Genomic DNA, 16,609 nt, shown 5'->3' with positions numbered 1-16,609 from the left:
ATAAAGAATCTTTACTAAAATATCATTTTACTTGTTAATTATATTTCTTTTCCAAAATGTAAAACAATAATACATATGTATTTTTTAAAGGTAAAACTTTTAGCTTCATCTCTAAGTAGTAAATGAAATTATATATGAGAATTACTTAGCTGCTGATAGAACCTTCAAACTTTTTTATCTCCTTCTTTCTTCTACTCTTTCCTCTCCTGCTGGTTTGTGAAAATCACTTCTCACTGCAATCTTATATTGTGACTCTCAGGAAAATTAAATATATAGCATTGGAGACAGTTGCAACACATTTGGAAAAGGGACTGAAGTTTGCTGTGCAAGAGTCATGTGTTGTGCAGTGCATTAAGTGATTTATACGTCCTTCAATGCTTAGATCTATAAGCTATCTTGCATCACGAATGTGATTATTCACATTTTACTTTTGAGGAAACTTGGCAGGGAAAAGATCTGAACCACTTCCCAAAGGTCACACAGCTTAGAAAACCCTGGAGTGTAAATATGAGCTATGTGCCTGATATAGACGCCACTACTTAGGGAGAAGAATTTCTGCTTCTGTGAGGGAGGTATGCTCTTGACTTCTATCAAGATTCTTTGCCTGCCTCTGTAAATCTGCCTGTACGTAAGTAACTCTGGATAACTGAGTTGTGGCTGAAGAAGTTTTCCCCAGATGAAACAGAGGACAGTATAAGGAATTCTCTGAAGCCATAAGTCAACTATTATTAAGGCCAGATTTCCTCCCAACTTTTTGAAGCTTTCATTAAAAGATAGAGGTGCGTCACTGTGAACCAAGCACAATCCTGGGGCTCAGAATATGATGACAGTCAAGGCTCTGTCCCTAAGTCTGTGTGCAACCTTGAGTTTTTTATAGACATTGTGTCTTCACAGATAGCTATGCTAAACCTACATTCATAGCACTGGAAGATTTTTGGGATGAGATACTACATGATATAATCCATTATAGAGTGTACAGACTATAATATGGTATTATTATATTTTAATCTTTGTTGATATACCACCTTAAAATGTAAACACAGAGGTTACTCAGAAAATTGCTTAAACAAAAATGTTACTCATTACCCATCTAACATCCAGAAGTAAGATAATTTTGACCAAATTCTACCAACAGACACTTAAAAACATCAACCAACTTATACACTAAACTGAATCAAAATTAAACACGCATAAACAAAGAAAAATGAACAAAAAAGTAAGTTTCCAAAATTAGCTTTAACAGTTGCCTTACTATCAGATAACTTCTTATATAATCTATGTATACATAAGTCATTTTAGTAAATGTTGGTATTAGTTTTACCCTTGATAAAATTTAAAACCTCATCTGTTGTTTGCTCTGGGAATGTCTCCACCATTTGCAACCTATGCCAAGGAAAGATCATCAGATTCCAAATAACTAAAACAGAGGCAAACTTGAAATGCAACCTACTTGTAATTTCACCATTATAACATAAGTTTCCTATGAGGCTGGCTAAGCTGACTAAATAGTGGTTTTTAAGCTAGTATGGAATGAAAAATTGGCATTAGAGATATATGAAATAAAATGTATAAAGAATCTAAGAAATAAAACTTGCCCAAATAAACTCACATTGCTAAAATTGGGTCTGTTCATATGAATAGTTATAAACCATGTGCATTTTATGTGACCAAAGACTGTGAACTTTGAAAAGATAACAAAATAGAAAAAAATATATACATATATTAATATAAAAAATGTATGTGTATATGGAATCAGAAATCCAGAAACATTTGTTTTAAATCATAGGCAAAGTAATGAAAATTTTGTTTTTAAAAATTAGAGAAGTAAAATTTTTAGTAATTTTATCTAAGAATTATTTTTCTTCATTTTATAACTTCAATGTATACCTGCAGTGGAATTTATTAAGGTCAACAGACTTAATTTTAAATTTCAATAAGCTTAAAAGCAAGCACAGCTAATTTGAAATGGTGGAAAAATTCCCACTAATTTTGCTTTCCAAATTTGCCCCCAGTGTGATTTTATTTCATCCTTCCCATTGAAGATTTAGGCACGAATAAAGCTATTCTAAACAAACAAACAAACAAACAAACAAAAAACACAATAAAACAAAACTAACTTCAAATTACTTTTTTTACAAAGTCAGGTTTTCATAAATCCATTGTAAATCTTAAAAATATACATGCAAGAATTTGTTCACAGCCTGTGTAACCACTTGTTATGTATGTGGTACCTTGGGCAAAAAATATCAGTTAACTCTGTATGACTTAGAGTCCTTTGAGATTCACCTTTCCTTAGACCATTTTGAGATACAACCATTTGTGGGGAAAAGTTGGGTTTTCAAATGAGAAAGACTGTATACAAATCATGGTTCTGCTACTTACAACCTTCACGATTTTGAGCAAGTTATTTAATTCTAAGGCTCGGGTTCTTCTGATGAAAAATGAGAGGAATAATAACAGGATTGTAGTAAGGAATAAATCTGATAACATATGAAAGGGCCTACTAGAACCTCATAAATGTTAGTGTTTTATGAAATGCAATTAATTTCTTACTATAATTGGTATTATAAAGTAGATTGATGGGCTGGACAGAAAGCAGATTATACTCAAAATAAGAGTTTTAATAACATCTAAATTCTAAATCCTTCCTATGTTCTAGGGAGTGTACTAACTGTCTCACTGGCATAGCTAATCTCTTGTAATTCCAACTCTTAACAATGAATTAGGTGCTACTCTTGTAACCATTTTGCAGATGAGAAAAATGAAGTTTAGAAAAGTATATTAACCTAATATCAAATGACTAGGACGTAAACCCAGGCACTCTGCAGCCCTTACTTGGACTATTTCCAAGGTTCTCATTAATTGGGCTTTGAAAATATTCATATCAAACAAAAATGGAATGGAGGCAATCTAATAATTAGGGGAATTCCAAGTCTGGCAACAGTAGGGAAAAACAAAAACAAAAACAAAACAGGAGGATTGCACCTTACGGAGCTTCCTGGAAAAGATGTTTTGAGACTGAGCATCACTTTCCAGCTTTAAGCATCTATAATTTCTTGTGTCATTTCTATAAAAGCGTGTGATTTTTTCTGAAAAGAAGTTTCATCTGTTACATATCAACTTATCTGTTACATAACTCATATGGTCTGTGAAAACAATTTCATCACTATAAAAGCTTTCAGACCCACTTTAACCTAGATCATTTTTTGACTTAATTTGGGGATCTACAGGAAGTGGACAATATATTGAAAAAGACACAGAAGGTATCCTCTTCATTTAATTTTCATCTGAGGCCTCCATAGAAAAGGACAAGTTCTTGAACCACAGAACAAAAACTTATCTAATTGCCTGATTTTATAACATATTATAATTTACAGATCTGTGACCCGCAATTAAATTTATTAATTATAAATTACATGCTTTTGAGTTTTAATAGCTTTATAAAATAATTATAAAATGACTATGTGCATCTTGTTCTATCATAAAAATAAGTACTGATAACCCCTGAATAGCTGATGATCTAAAGAAATTCTTGCCTCTCTATTTCCTAATTTAAATAGGGAATGACTTAATTCCTAATAAAAAAATCCCTTCATTTTCTCTACAAATTTCCAAGGGTTGAGATGTTGGAGCCAAACTTTCAATACTTTAATTATTGCTATTCAAATAAATTGCCATGTTAATATTAAATAATAGATTATATAAATTGTACATATCGAGTCAATACCCACGTTGATTGCCCTTAAATTATCTTATTATTTGACACATTTTTCCTTGTAATCATCTTTCATTCATGTTAATTTTAAATTATAAAATATTGTCATAACTTCAATTACAAGTCATGGAAGATCATCTATCAACAGAACATAAAAATTTTTGGTAAGCTCTCTATGATTCATTCTACTGATCATCTCTATCATCTTAAGCTCTCTATGATTCATTCTACTGATCATCTATCTATCATCTATCTATCTATCTATCTATCTATCTATCTATCTATCTATCTATCTATCATCTATCTACCTACCAATCTATCTAGCACCATCATCTATCCATCTTTCTATTCATTCCTTATCCTATCATCTGAAAACAAATTTAGAAGCATGGTTGCCTGAATGGAGAAGTTGAGAAGTTAACTTAGGTATCCCAGATTGCCAAGTGGAAAACAAAATTGAAATAACTAATATGAAATAAATGAAGAAATTCAACAGATTATAAAAAACGAAGGGTGTATAACCATGCAACTCCATGAACAGTGACTACACATACAAGCAAATGAAAGCAGCTGACCACGTACCCACACACCTTGGCAGAGGTGCACTCCACACTCGCCGGCCACCACCAAGACAGATGATCTCTGATGTCCCTTCCAGTCGATAACCTGATGAGCATGAGAAGGTCAGAGTGTCACCAACCCCAAAGCTGGACCCAATTCTGTTACCATATTGAGGAATTCCTGGATCTTCGCAAGGTTCGAGGTTATATTCTGTAAATTAAGTAGAGAGGAGGATGACAATTATGATAGTAGTAGTCGCTTTTAGGGTATATTCTTACTGTTTGCAAACTGAATGCTTTTAAGATCTAGTCATATATTTAAAAAGTGACTATATGTATCATTACAGAAAAATGCAAATGGCATACATGATTTTCTTCTTTTGCTAAAGATCTAACAACTTAATGAATGCTTTCATGTGGGAAATTCAATATAGAAGAGAAAATGTCACCTTCTCAGTGATAAATTTAAAATGTAGCTGTTTATCTCATATTCTTTCTTCTGAATTAAAAACATTTCCATTTAATACATTTTGACTTATAATAATGGCATAATAGATGTATACTTTCAAAAAACATAACATTTGGAATGAAACCGTTTGCACTTTGAAAATGCATTTCACTTAATGGTTTTAGTCTAAATGACAAAGGCTCTTTTGCCTCCAGTATACAAGTTCAATAAATCTATATTTTAAAAAACACCTGACTTTGGATGCAAAGGTTTCTGTAAGACTGAAGTGCTCACACATTGAAAATTTTTATATTACAGATATGTACAAGAAAATTCCCTGGAGCAATGAAAATGAACAGCTTATACTCTTTAGAGTATGAGAGAGTTGATTAAACAACAATATTATAATTTATATACCATCCTGAGAAAAAGTAGCTTATCTAAAAATTTTCCCAGGTATGCACTTATGATATAATTGCAATGGAGAGCAAGATAAATTGTTCATGTTGATGAGCTATTATTACATTGTTTAAAAAATTTATTTGGACATACTTTTAATATTCTAGTTTAAAATTGTTTATGCTCATTTATTATTCATTATGGAATACCTAAATTACATAAGACAAGTATTTCTATATGAATACTAGAATAATAGTTGAAGAACAAGGTCTGCATCTGTATGATGTTTATGTATATTTATAATATTACAATTTTAACATTAGCAAGTTGACATAAAATTTACTTATTGTTTCTTTATTAAGAAATAACTAATTTTCTCACTATTCCATTTAACTAGAGAGTAGAACTCTAACTGATGGGAATACATTTTATTCATTTTGGTCTTATAAATTTTATTTGCCTATATATGAGGTATTCTGGAGTAAAAGAATGACCACATTAATTTATTTCTAGATCATCTAGTTTCAAATGAATAAATTAAGTTTATCTGAATCTTAGCCTGTAAACTACGTCTTTTCTAAGATACATACAACTAGAATATCACCGGTTTAATTTACATTTCATTTTTGTCTAATTGAAACTTTAAAATATATATCTGAATTTCCATTTTAAGCTCACTAGGCATTTTAACTAGTTTTGCCTTATTTTAGAATTCTGCAGGAGGGCAAGTTAAAAAATGTAATAATGTACTTTTAGTGGATATTAAGAAATTTATTTCTTCAAGGTATTTCAAACTTTTCTTAAAAAATTGTTGACAGCTATTTCTTTGCTGTTTATCTTCTTTTCTGTTATTTTGCTTTCTCTGTTTTGTCATACATAAGTTATGATCATCTTTTTAAAAACCAAAAGAGCTCTTTCTATTTGTCTATTTTCTTACCAGCAAATGTAATATTGAACCCTTCATATGATATTGAAAAATCTGAAATGAAGCGCAACTGAGCCCTGAAATTTCCATAGAGACCAGCATTGATTGTTGAAGGAAGTTCTGAACCGGTCAGGCGTGCCAAGGGTTGGGTAAAACTACCATTCTCTGTGATAAGCAGGTAGTCATGATGGTCTTCCAAATGAAAGGTATGAAAGTTGAACTGCACACCTATTAAGAAAAACAAGAAAATTAGATTCACAAACTATATCGGTAAAACACAGTTACCAAACTAACAAAAACCAGGACTCTCCTTATAATTAAATTCTCTGACAATGAAAAGAACTGCTACAAAATATTCCAAATGTATAGGATAATATTATCTTCCCTTTTTTTTTTTTCCTTCTTTTTAAGAGATATAGTGAGACATGTCTTGAAAACTGCTTGGAAATAAAATTTAAAAATCAATGCCTGAAAAGAAATAACCCAAGTTTTCTAAAAATTTAAAGAAAAATGTATATTCTTTATTTATAATATAAGTGCAACTTTCTGGTGAACATTTTACATGTCTCCTTTAATTCCTTCTGCAACCCCCTCAAGCAACATACACCCAACTTCCAAAAATGCTTAACTGTACTTTAGAAGAGAACTATAAAGCAAGTATAGGAAAAAACTATGTGTTAAACGAATATAATGACTTTCCATTTATTTGTTTTTCACATACATCAACCTGTACATATAACATAATGAAAAATGCACTATAAGTGTTCAACTCATTGAATTTTCACAAACTGAGCATACCTCTGTAAACAGCACTCAAATCAATAGATACATTACTAACACCCAGAGCTCCCATCATTCAATTTTTCTGTCACTTCACTTAGCCAAAAGTAACCACTCACTCAACTTCTAATAGCATTGATCAGTTTTACTACATTATATAAATGTTCCTGTAGTTTATACAATGGATTTATATAAGATGCACTATTTGGGGTCGGGGTTCTTTGACTTAACATTATATATGTAAAGTTCATCTCTATTTTTGTGTGTAATTGTATAGGCTTACTTTTAATGGCATATAGTATAGCAATTCATTTTGTGAATACACCACATTCATTTATCTGTTCAATAGCTGATAGTCAATGTTTGCATTTTAGAACAAATGTAGATGGTACTGCCAAGAATATTCAAGTATATCTTTTAAAGAACATGTGTGCTTATTTCTGTTGGGTAAATACTAGGTCATAAGTAAATGAGTTATGGGTAAATTACATGTTTTACAAAGTAGCTATACCAATGTTAATATTTCCATTGCAGAATCTGGTTGCTCTGTATCCTCACCAATACTTGAAAATATCTGGCTTTTTCTTTTGTTCCATTCTGGTGAGTATGGTATGGCACTGCATTGTGGTCTCATGTGAGTTTTTAATGATATTGTCTAGAACACATGTAAAAGGCTAATAATTACAGTTACACACACACACACACACACACACACACACACACACCACACTGTAAGGTCTCAAATGAAATAATTACTACCACATTCACTTTTGCCTTGACTGATTTATCTTTCTTATTGACCTAAAAAATCACCAAAATCTTTACTCAAAACCCCAAAAACCCAGTGTAAGTGACATTTTCTAAATATTATTCATCTACATTTTAGTTCCAAATGCTAGATATTCTTTGCAGTCCTTTTAAAAAAACAAAAAGTGATATAGAATGAGGCCAAAACAAACTGAAAACACAAACAACAATAAGACAATGTTATTAATGAATAATGGACCAGTAATTTTTATTTGGAAAAGATTTAAAATATACAATGATACAATTTTCAAACTCTTTTTCAAAATGTAACAGTTTATTTTTTCTCCCCAGTGGGCAAGAATATAAAACCTCTTTTAGAAGAAGTCCAGAAATTGAGTCAGTCTTTCAAATGTGCTTCAGTGAAAGTGGTAAGTGCCACCTGCCAGATGTAAATGGGATGTCAATATGGCAAGGAGAAGATGCTTTGTCATCTAGATTACCGGCTATCAAAATTTACAAAAATCATAAAACGGTAGAAATTCAGGTAAGTCAATTTGATTTCTTTTATAGAGTAAAACTAAGAAAAGCTAGTTAGATAACAGGAGAGTAGATGGACAAAAGACAAGGAAAAACTCATTAGGCATACAAGCTATATATATTTTTTAAAATGTGCTTGTTCTGATGTGTAGTAACTTAATACGTAGAAAAATTCAAAATTCTGTTAGTGGTAGTTATAGGCCCACTGTCAAATGGTACATAGCCTTTCTAAATCTCATTTTCTCTATTTGTAAAATGGGGTTTCAGAAGGGGGGGTCTCTTGAAGTTTAAATGAGATAATATATGGCAAAGCACTCAGCACAGTGCTTTGCAGAGGAAGTGCTAAACAACTGTTAGCTATGTTTTTTTGTTGAATGCTTCAACATGAAAGCTATTTTTTTTTTTTTCATGCCTCAGTCCTAACTGGCCACTTTACAAAAGGAATTTCTGTTTATCAGATTATGGTTTAAACAATTAAAGTCTGTTTCACTACCGCAAAATAATGTAAGACCTTCAAAGTTCTTCTAAAGATCAATTGATTAATTAAGAAATGATATTAAGAACCTAACTATATTCTAGGCATTATGGAATACAAAGATATAGAAGACTATAAATAACTCATAATTTAAGGGAAAAGATACATAAACTAAAATTTCAAACATTCCTCTAAGTGCTATAAAAATGATTAATACAAGTCAATACTGAAGCATAGAAATAGAGGTAACTAATTTGTCACAGGAATCAACAGAGTCTTCTGAGGGCAGTGACCTTCAAAAGTGAGCAAATTTTGTGGAGGAATAGACATTTCAGGAACAAGGACAGATAGGCAAAGACACAGTCTTAATAGAGAAATGGGTGTTTGAGGAATAGTGAGGAAAAGTCAGTTGTTTCAGTATCATGGTACCTTCTTATAAGAGTAATTATTCAAGAAGCCCAATTAAAGCAATTTATGTTATAGACATATATGAAAGACTTAGGCTTAAAGGAAAAATATGAATATCTGCGTTTTAGTTATTGTTATGCTATCAACTATGACTTTGAGAGTGCCATACTTACTCATATATGTATGTTTTTTCCCATCTTTAAACTTGTAAGATTGGACTATACTTTATCTAAGGACAACCCACCTCTAAAAGTCTAAGGCTTTTTCATTTTAATGTGGATTTTTTTTTTCCTCAAGGTCTCTAGTAGACTACATATAATTAGCATCTTGATTGCTATACTGTGTTTAAGGAAATCTCTTCTGGTACCATTGTAAATAAGAAGCAATGTAGTCTAAATGATATTGTAGTTAACTAAATTTGAAACTGTCAAACACTTGTATGGGTTCAAATACCTTCACCTAGTGTTAAGTGGTAAAGAGATCATTAATGGTGTGTCTGAAGTTTTTAAATATTTAGATATTTAGATTTGTCCTATCTAAGATTTTTATAAATTCCTAAAGTCTTGATGATCACAATTATTTAAGAAAATTCTAACTATATAATGTAAATGTAAATAAAATATAAATAATTTAAAAATGATCTCACAGGTACTCGCGATAAAAGCTAATATGATAAAATATAACAGGAATATAAAAATGTGCACTAAAGAGAAAAAATTGTACAATTGGAGAATTTTAGGAATTGGGCTTAACTGTACTTTAAAGTCCCAATAATCTAAAAAAATGATTCAGTTAACTATAATTGTATGAATTAGTAGCCATGGCAGCCAAAAAGTTTAAAGCAAATAGAGGTTTCATTAATGGGAATAATTAATAGAATTAGGTGATGCCATACTGTATTTTGTTCTGGAAAAACACATTCTTTAGAATATCAATATCCCTGGATGTCAATAAGCTGAAACACATCCAGGGAAAGGCGATTAGAATGGTGACAATAATGGAAATATTTTACTATAAAGACTGAAGAAAGTGGGAGTGTTTAGTCTGGGAAGAAAAGACTGAGATAAGAGTTTGGGAGTAGTGAACATGAAAAACAGGGAGTCCACAGAACTGTGATGGTATATTTGGAAAACTTTAGGCAGGAGCAGAAATTATAGTTTGTTTGTTTAATTTATTTTCTCACTCCAGAGGGTAGAACAGGGATAACAGTTACAGAATAACTGTCAAACAATTAAAACTAAAAAAACTGAGCAAGTTTTCTTAAGACATAAGTTTCCCGTTAAGGAAAGTATCAATATCGGGCCGGCTCATCATACTTTTCTGGAACACTGTAGAAACTGGAATGCAAGATGAGAGGTTACATTATATTACCTTGATGATTTCTCTCAATTTAGAGAGAATATCCTTCACATAACTTCTGCTACACTTTGCGATAGTACTTGCAACAAACTTTGTTGGCTCATAAAAAAAAAAAAAGGCATCTAAAAATCTGCATTTCTTGCCATGTAAATACAGATTTAATTAACACTTGCAACCTGTGAAGATGCAAAACCTTAAGTGTTAATTAAACCTCTATTTACATAGCAAGCAGTATGTAGCCTTCCATTTTCTTGGATAATTCAAGGAAGCTTATTTTAAACTCCATTAATCCACTGTGCATAAGAATAACAGGATGCTTTGGTTAACTTCCAGCAGAGTCCTATATTATGGAGAACAACAAAAACCTCACTTTATAAAGTATTCCAGCTTGTTCTTGTAGTTCAATACAAGATTATTCACTTTTACATTTCTTCTCAGTAATATTTAATTTCATAATAACAATCCCACTCTCAATAAAATAATGCATAATTAAAAATTTTAAGGCAAGCTTCATTTGTGAAAACATAATGAATTCAAATGTATTAAACACAAGCTTTAATTTTTAAAATTGTAATATCATCTTCTCACTGTTAGGATTTTCTTTTAACATTTCCTATAGCAAAATCAGTAAGTATAATATAATAGTAAAAACCTACCGAACAGTAAAACGACAGAGCTAAAATAAAAACTACTTCTTTAAAGTAGTTTTATAAATGAATAAATTAACTCTTTATTAGAAAGATTAGCACATGCAGATTTTCTAGTAAATAATTTCAATCCATCTTTGCTTTTGATATATTAGGGTGACCATTTTCCCATTAAGTTACTGCCTTAATAACTCACACTGTTAATTTACTAGTGTGGTTGTATTAGATGAATGAACTCTTTTAGAAACACAGAGCCTTTCATTTATTTGTTCAAGGGATATTTGAGACACAAATATTCCTAGAATGGGAATAAATTTGTATGTGTAATATAATTATAATAAATAATCAAACATTTTAAAAAACAAGTATATATAAACATGTACTTTTTGTTTTACAATTGGCTCAGCACTTCAAAGCATCTTTGTATTTTTGATATAAACTTTTGAACTTTTGAAATCAACTTCTTAACCCTATGCCAAAGACAGAAGCCATTCAGTCAGAGATTTTGTTGATAAAAAAATTCCAAATAACATTAGTTGAACATATCAAAAGAAAATAAATCCCTCTCATCACCATTCTGGTAAAAATATGAGCACGTTATAATACTACAGAAAAGTAAATATAATCCCCTGTTGCAATTACTCAAATTAAATTTTGTTATAACATATTTTACTACTGGTCTGTTTTTGCTAATAAAAAAATGACATTGTAAAGGACAGTGCAATAAAAATAGATGTAATAAAAATCCAGAATATACCAATTATTATTATATGAGGCAAATTACCTTTTCCATGGGTTACATCAACAGTCCATGTACAATTCAGAGAATTTGGATAAAATTCCGGGTAACCAGGTGATAAGATTGTTCCACTAGGCCCTCTAACATCTCCTCCACATAATGCTGAAAATACAAAGAAATACAATCATATTGTCAGCCATAGTTAGAGAGGCAGAGGCTAAACAAACCTCTTCTTTCCTCTCTCAAAATAGAACGAGTCTGATTTTCTTAGCTTAAGATATTTCCTGGTAGTAACAGGAATGTGTAGACTTCTTCCTATACTAGGAAATCATTTCATACATTGCAGCAGGAGAGAAGAAAAAGGTATGTAATAGCCTCTGAGAACTAATATTGGCCCCAAGAGAATGTAGCTCAACTTTCCACATTAAATTTGAAGTACATTACTTTCCTTATACATTTCTAATAATAAGCAACATTTGCATAAACTGGTTGTAAATTAAACATGAGTAATTAATTGTTTAGTAGCTCATATTTTATTAAGCTTTAAGAAAACAAATTGTTAATTATACAAAATTATTTCTTTTAAGTTCTAAAGAGATATTTGCCACTCTTCATAGAATTCCTTTTAAAATAGTGAAGTAAACTGAGAAAATTTTGAAGCCTGCTTCTATACTTCTACATGTCTCTGGAAAATATCATAAACAAAAGGTTTTTTTGAGTAGGTATAGATTTTTAAGTAGATATTCCACAATAAAAATAAATAAATGTTTATGAAGTGAGTTCAAAGAAATTAAAATTTGATTCAATGATCATTTATTCTAGAAAAAAATCACAGTTTACAATATCTTCTACCACATTTAACAACCATCAGTGTTTATGAAATGTTGGATAATTTTATCTGTATTAAAAATTAAAGGAAATAAAGATATAGCCAAGTAAGAATGTATATTCTAGTGGAAGCAGAAACATGTTGACTCCTTATTCTACTCCACTTGGAGGTGGCAACTCTCTTAGACGTGGGCAAGGGCTTCTAGTAAGAACTGTGATGTGTTATATGGCCTTGTCTGCTCTGATTCTTGCTCAGCTTCCCTAGGACACCAGAAGTGTGAGTTTTGGCCTTATTCTTCCAAGTAACAATGCTGAGAAGAAGAGTTGAGGCAACCGGGTATCAAATTATCTAAGTTGTGCAGAATCTAACTGAACCATTTCTGATTAGGTTAAAAGTTCTTTAGTCGATAGTATAAAAAAAAAAGATTAATTTTGAAAAAATCAATTTTTACTCAGAAATGTAAGTATACAGAAGATATAATTGAAATCAAAGTACTCTTTCTACATGACATAATTGATAGCAAAAAAAGGGTACTGTCCTATTTTTTAGCTGCACATTCCAAGTAGTACAGAGAATCTATAAACTGTTTAAAGGCTAAATGTATTATTTATTTATTTTTTTAGACTGCCAGTTTTGTTTTTTTTTTTTTCATAGTATATATAAATGTATTTTTTATACAAAATTCTTAGAATAAATATGTGGCATCACTGAGGGAAGAATAACAAATCTATAATTATACTTTCATTTTAAATAATGTTAGTATTTTACTATTGTGAAGAATGTGGGAGGAAGCAGTATAACAGTGGACCTGTGTATGCGATCTGGATCTAGGTGGCCATTAACTAGTGGGGTGACACTGGGCAAGGTGCTTAATCTTCGTTTGACTTAGTTTTCTCATCCGTAAGTGGTGATCATAATAGTATTTAACCTCATAGAGTTAGTTTGAAGATAAAATGAGTTAATATGTGTAAAGCACTTGTAGCAGTACCAGCACATGGTAAATCCTCAATACATGTTAACTGTCATTGTTATTGCCAGAAATCCTCATTATCTAGTTTGCTTTTTGAATCAGCTAATAATTATGGGCTGCGAAGATACTACAAGAGCTAGTGTGTGTGGAGTGAAACATACTGCACCTTGAGTATCTAGGCAATCTAGGCCAATAGTGGTTACATTCTCGGATCAGGGAAATAAATACTGCTTATTCACTTTTCCTCCCTTTACCTCAGGAAATTTAGATTAGTTGCCTCTTGGAGGAAAGTTTAGATTGGAGGAAAGGTCTAATCAAACCAGTTTACTAAGTCATAAGATAGTTGAATTTAGTTCAAGTCTTTGAAAAATTAAGTAGCTGCTTTATACAAAGCTCAGACCGTAAAAATAAGTAAGTAAATAAATAAATATAATTCAGTTTTTGTCCAGTTATACTCAGAATGAAATGGGAATACAAAAGAGAAAAATGGATCAAGATAGAGTGGCATGACCTGATCTTTCAATAAAGATGACTTGTAAGAATGAAGAAAGGAGACAGAACTGGAAAGGATGGAATCCACATGGTTAAAGATTATAAATTCCCTGATTAGTAGTTTGAATTTTCAGCCCTAGGCAACATAAACCCATTAAGTGTTTTTGACATGGGGTATAACATGAAATGGAGTTTGGACTGAAAAAAGTTGGAGACCAAATTTAAGGTTGATTGTAGTCGCACTGACAGATGATGAGGATCTGTGTTGCTCCTGGGAAAATTAGATGTATTCACTTTTATCATAATGAAGTTTAAGTGTGTCGGTATACTTAGGCATTATTTGTATCCCCCTGCTTCTTTGGATAACATTGCCTCCAAACTTTTCTATCTTGGTGAATTTACTCATGCCAACCATGTGCCTTTAACAGGACCCGGCAAACATAATATCTCTTTTTACACCACTATAATTTGTCTCAATCACAGGGATAAATGGACACAAGATCTGGACAAGTCTAATTATAATGGATGCTTCTCCTTTATTGTGGTAACTGGTCCAGGTACGGACTGATCAGGGACCTTTCCTGGGATTATTCTAATTGGAAAAACAAGGAAAAACTTTCATTATTCTCTGATCCTAATAATATGAGGCTATCCATTTCCATCTTCCTGAGAGTGTATTTTCTACTGCCAATCTCCTATGTGGAAAAAGACTGGCTGCAATTGAAGAGAATTATGTCAATAAACAGAACAAAGTCTAAGTGGAAAATGGACAGATCCCTGAAAGGTCTGAATTCATGATTACAATTAGTTATGGGAAGTATGCCACCTCTGCCTCTGCCTTTTCTAAGATTGAGTAGTTGAACAACAAATTCTGCTTTTATGTTTTATAGGCAGTTGGCATTGAATTTCTGTCATTTACAATCATAAGAATGCTTACTATTATAAATGGTACTGCACCAACACAGGGGAGATGTGCAGATGATTCTTTTAAACCTCGTTATAAAAACAAATTGAACTAAAGCTGTTTCTTAAAAAAATGATGACACTGACAGTACTTGAAAATTTAATCATAAAATAAACAATGTGATCTATTTAGAACAAAAATAAGCACAGAAGTTTGAAATAGTGCTAAAAAGTATAGAATTAAATACTGCATAGATTTACAGTGTATGCTTTTTGATAAAGCAAACATGAAAGAACTTCCCAAATTTAGGGAAGTAGCTTCTTCCAATGTATTTTCATGTCTTTTGTTTCTATTCTCCATCGAAACGAAGAAGCAACACAGACACTGGTATACTATTCATCATAACCAGAAACTTGGCACCACAGGGCAGTCTGTGTAGGTAGGCAGAATTTGGGGAGCATCCATTATAATTAGATTTGTCCAGATCTTGTGTCCACTGCCATTGTGCTGTGTAGGTAGGCAGAATTTGAATTGGTGTATGTTGCCTTCCCAGGCAGGAAGTAAATGCTCTGTCCCTTCAGTGCATTCATCTGATACCAATCTGACATTTTCAATGCTATTTTGTCAAAAGATCCAAGCATGAAATATGCACTTAAAATAATTATCTTAGCACATTTGAAAATACATATAGCAGCCTTAGGCATAGGTTAAGTTTAGCTGATTATCAATATTCATTCTTTTCTTTATTAATAGATAACATAAAAGTGCCAAAATTCAAGATTTCACTTAAAAATATGAAATACTGATAGTTATGTTAAGCCTCACCTTTTACAAAGACTATAGTGATTTCTTTTTGGTTTATAAATCAGCTTATTTTGCATATCGAATGAATTCTTACCATCACAGGTTGGGAGTGGATGACTCCACCAGTGATTTTTTTCACATAGAAGGGGCTCTTCATGGCTCAGCCTGTATCCTGGATCACAACTAAATGAAACAGTAGATCCGATGGAGAAATCATGACCATAGCGACGGCCATGTACAGGTATGCCAGGGTCCAAGCAAGAATAGGTGTTCACTGTAACACCTAGGAAACAATATGACAAAGAGTAAGCTTGAAGGGAATCAAATTGCTGAAATTAATTTCTACCTTCGAACAATTGTGAATGATGATTTTCACATATACATTAATGTTCCCATAGCTTTATTTTAAAAATCAACAACTTATTTAACAAATTTGTTTTGACATTTCCTTTGCCATGTCCACAAAGACCAAATTCAAGTCACTTAATTATATGAGAACTCTATGAAAATATATAATTATCAAATGTTATATTATTATAAATTACATATATAAAATCATAGCAGTAATTAATGTTTCTTGAGCTTATTATATTCCAGGAATGATCCTAAATATTTTGTGAAATTTGCTTCATTTTGTCATTAAAAGAATCCTATGAAATTAGTTGTATCATTAAAACTTCATTTGATTGTTAGGTGACTCTGACTCTGGAGCCCTTGTCCTAACCAACATTATACTTAATATTCCTGATGTGTTTTAAATTTGAACTTTTAAAATTTATTGAAATTTATCATTTTGATAGGAAATATATATATATAAAGCAAATTTATATATATATAAAGCAAATATATATATATAAAGCATATAAAGAGT

The 16,609-nt window shown here is 31.4% G+C and overlaps 1 protein-coding gene across 1 annotated transcript in view; it reads right to left on the bottom strand.

The window, feature by feature from the left end:
- The window catches only part of CSMD3 (CUB and Sushi multiple domains 3), a 1,016,080-nt gene that overhangs the window by 348,135 nt on the left and 651,336 nt on the right, over window positions 1-16,609 (bottom strand). Inside the window, exons 19-22 of the mRNA XM_006916698.2 lie at window positions 15,833-16,021; window positions 11,785-11,901; window positions 6,060-6,275; window positions 4,298-4,486 (exon numbers count right to left, since the gene is read on the bottom strand). Coding sequence (XP_006916760.1) covers window positions 4,298-4,486; window positions 6,060-6,275; window positions 11,785-11,901; window positions 15,833-16,021 — 711 coding nt within the window. The remainder of the gene's footprint in view (window positions 1-4,297; window positions 4,487-6,059; window positions 6,276-11,784; window positions 11,902-15,832; window positions 16,022-16,609) is intronic.

The sequence above is a fragment of the Pteropus alecto genome, unplaced genomic scaffold (genome assembly GCF_000325575.1).
Source record: "Pteropus alecto unplaced genomic scaffold, ASM32557v1 scaffold164, whole genome shotgun sequence".
NCBI lineage: Eukaryota > Metazoa > Chordata > Mammalia > Chiroptera > Pteropodidae > Pteropus > Pteropus alecto.
The sequence above is the reverse complement of the archived record's forward strand: the minus strand, read 5'-3'. Positions and strand labels throughout refer to the sequence as shown.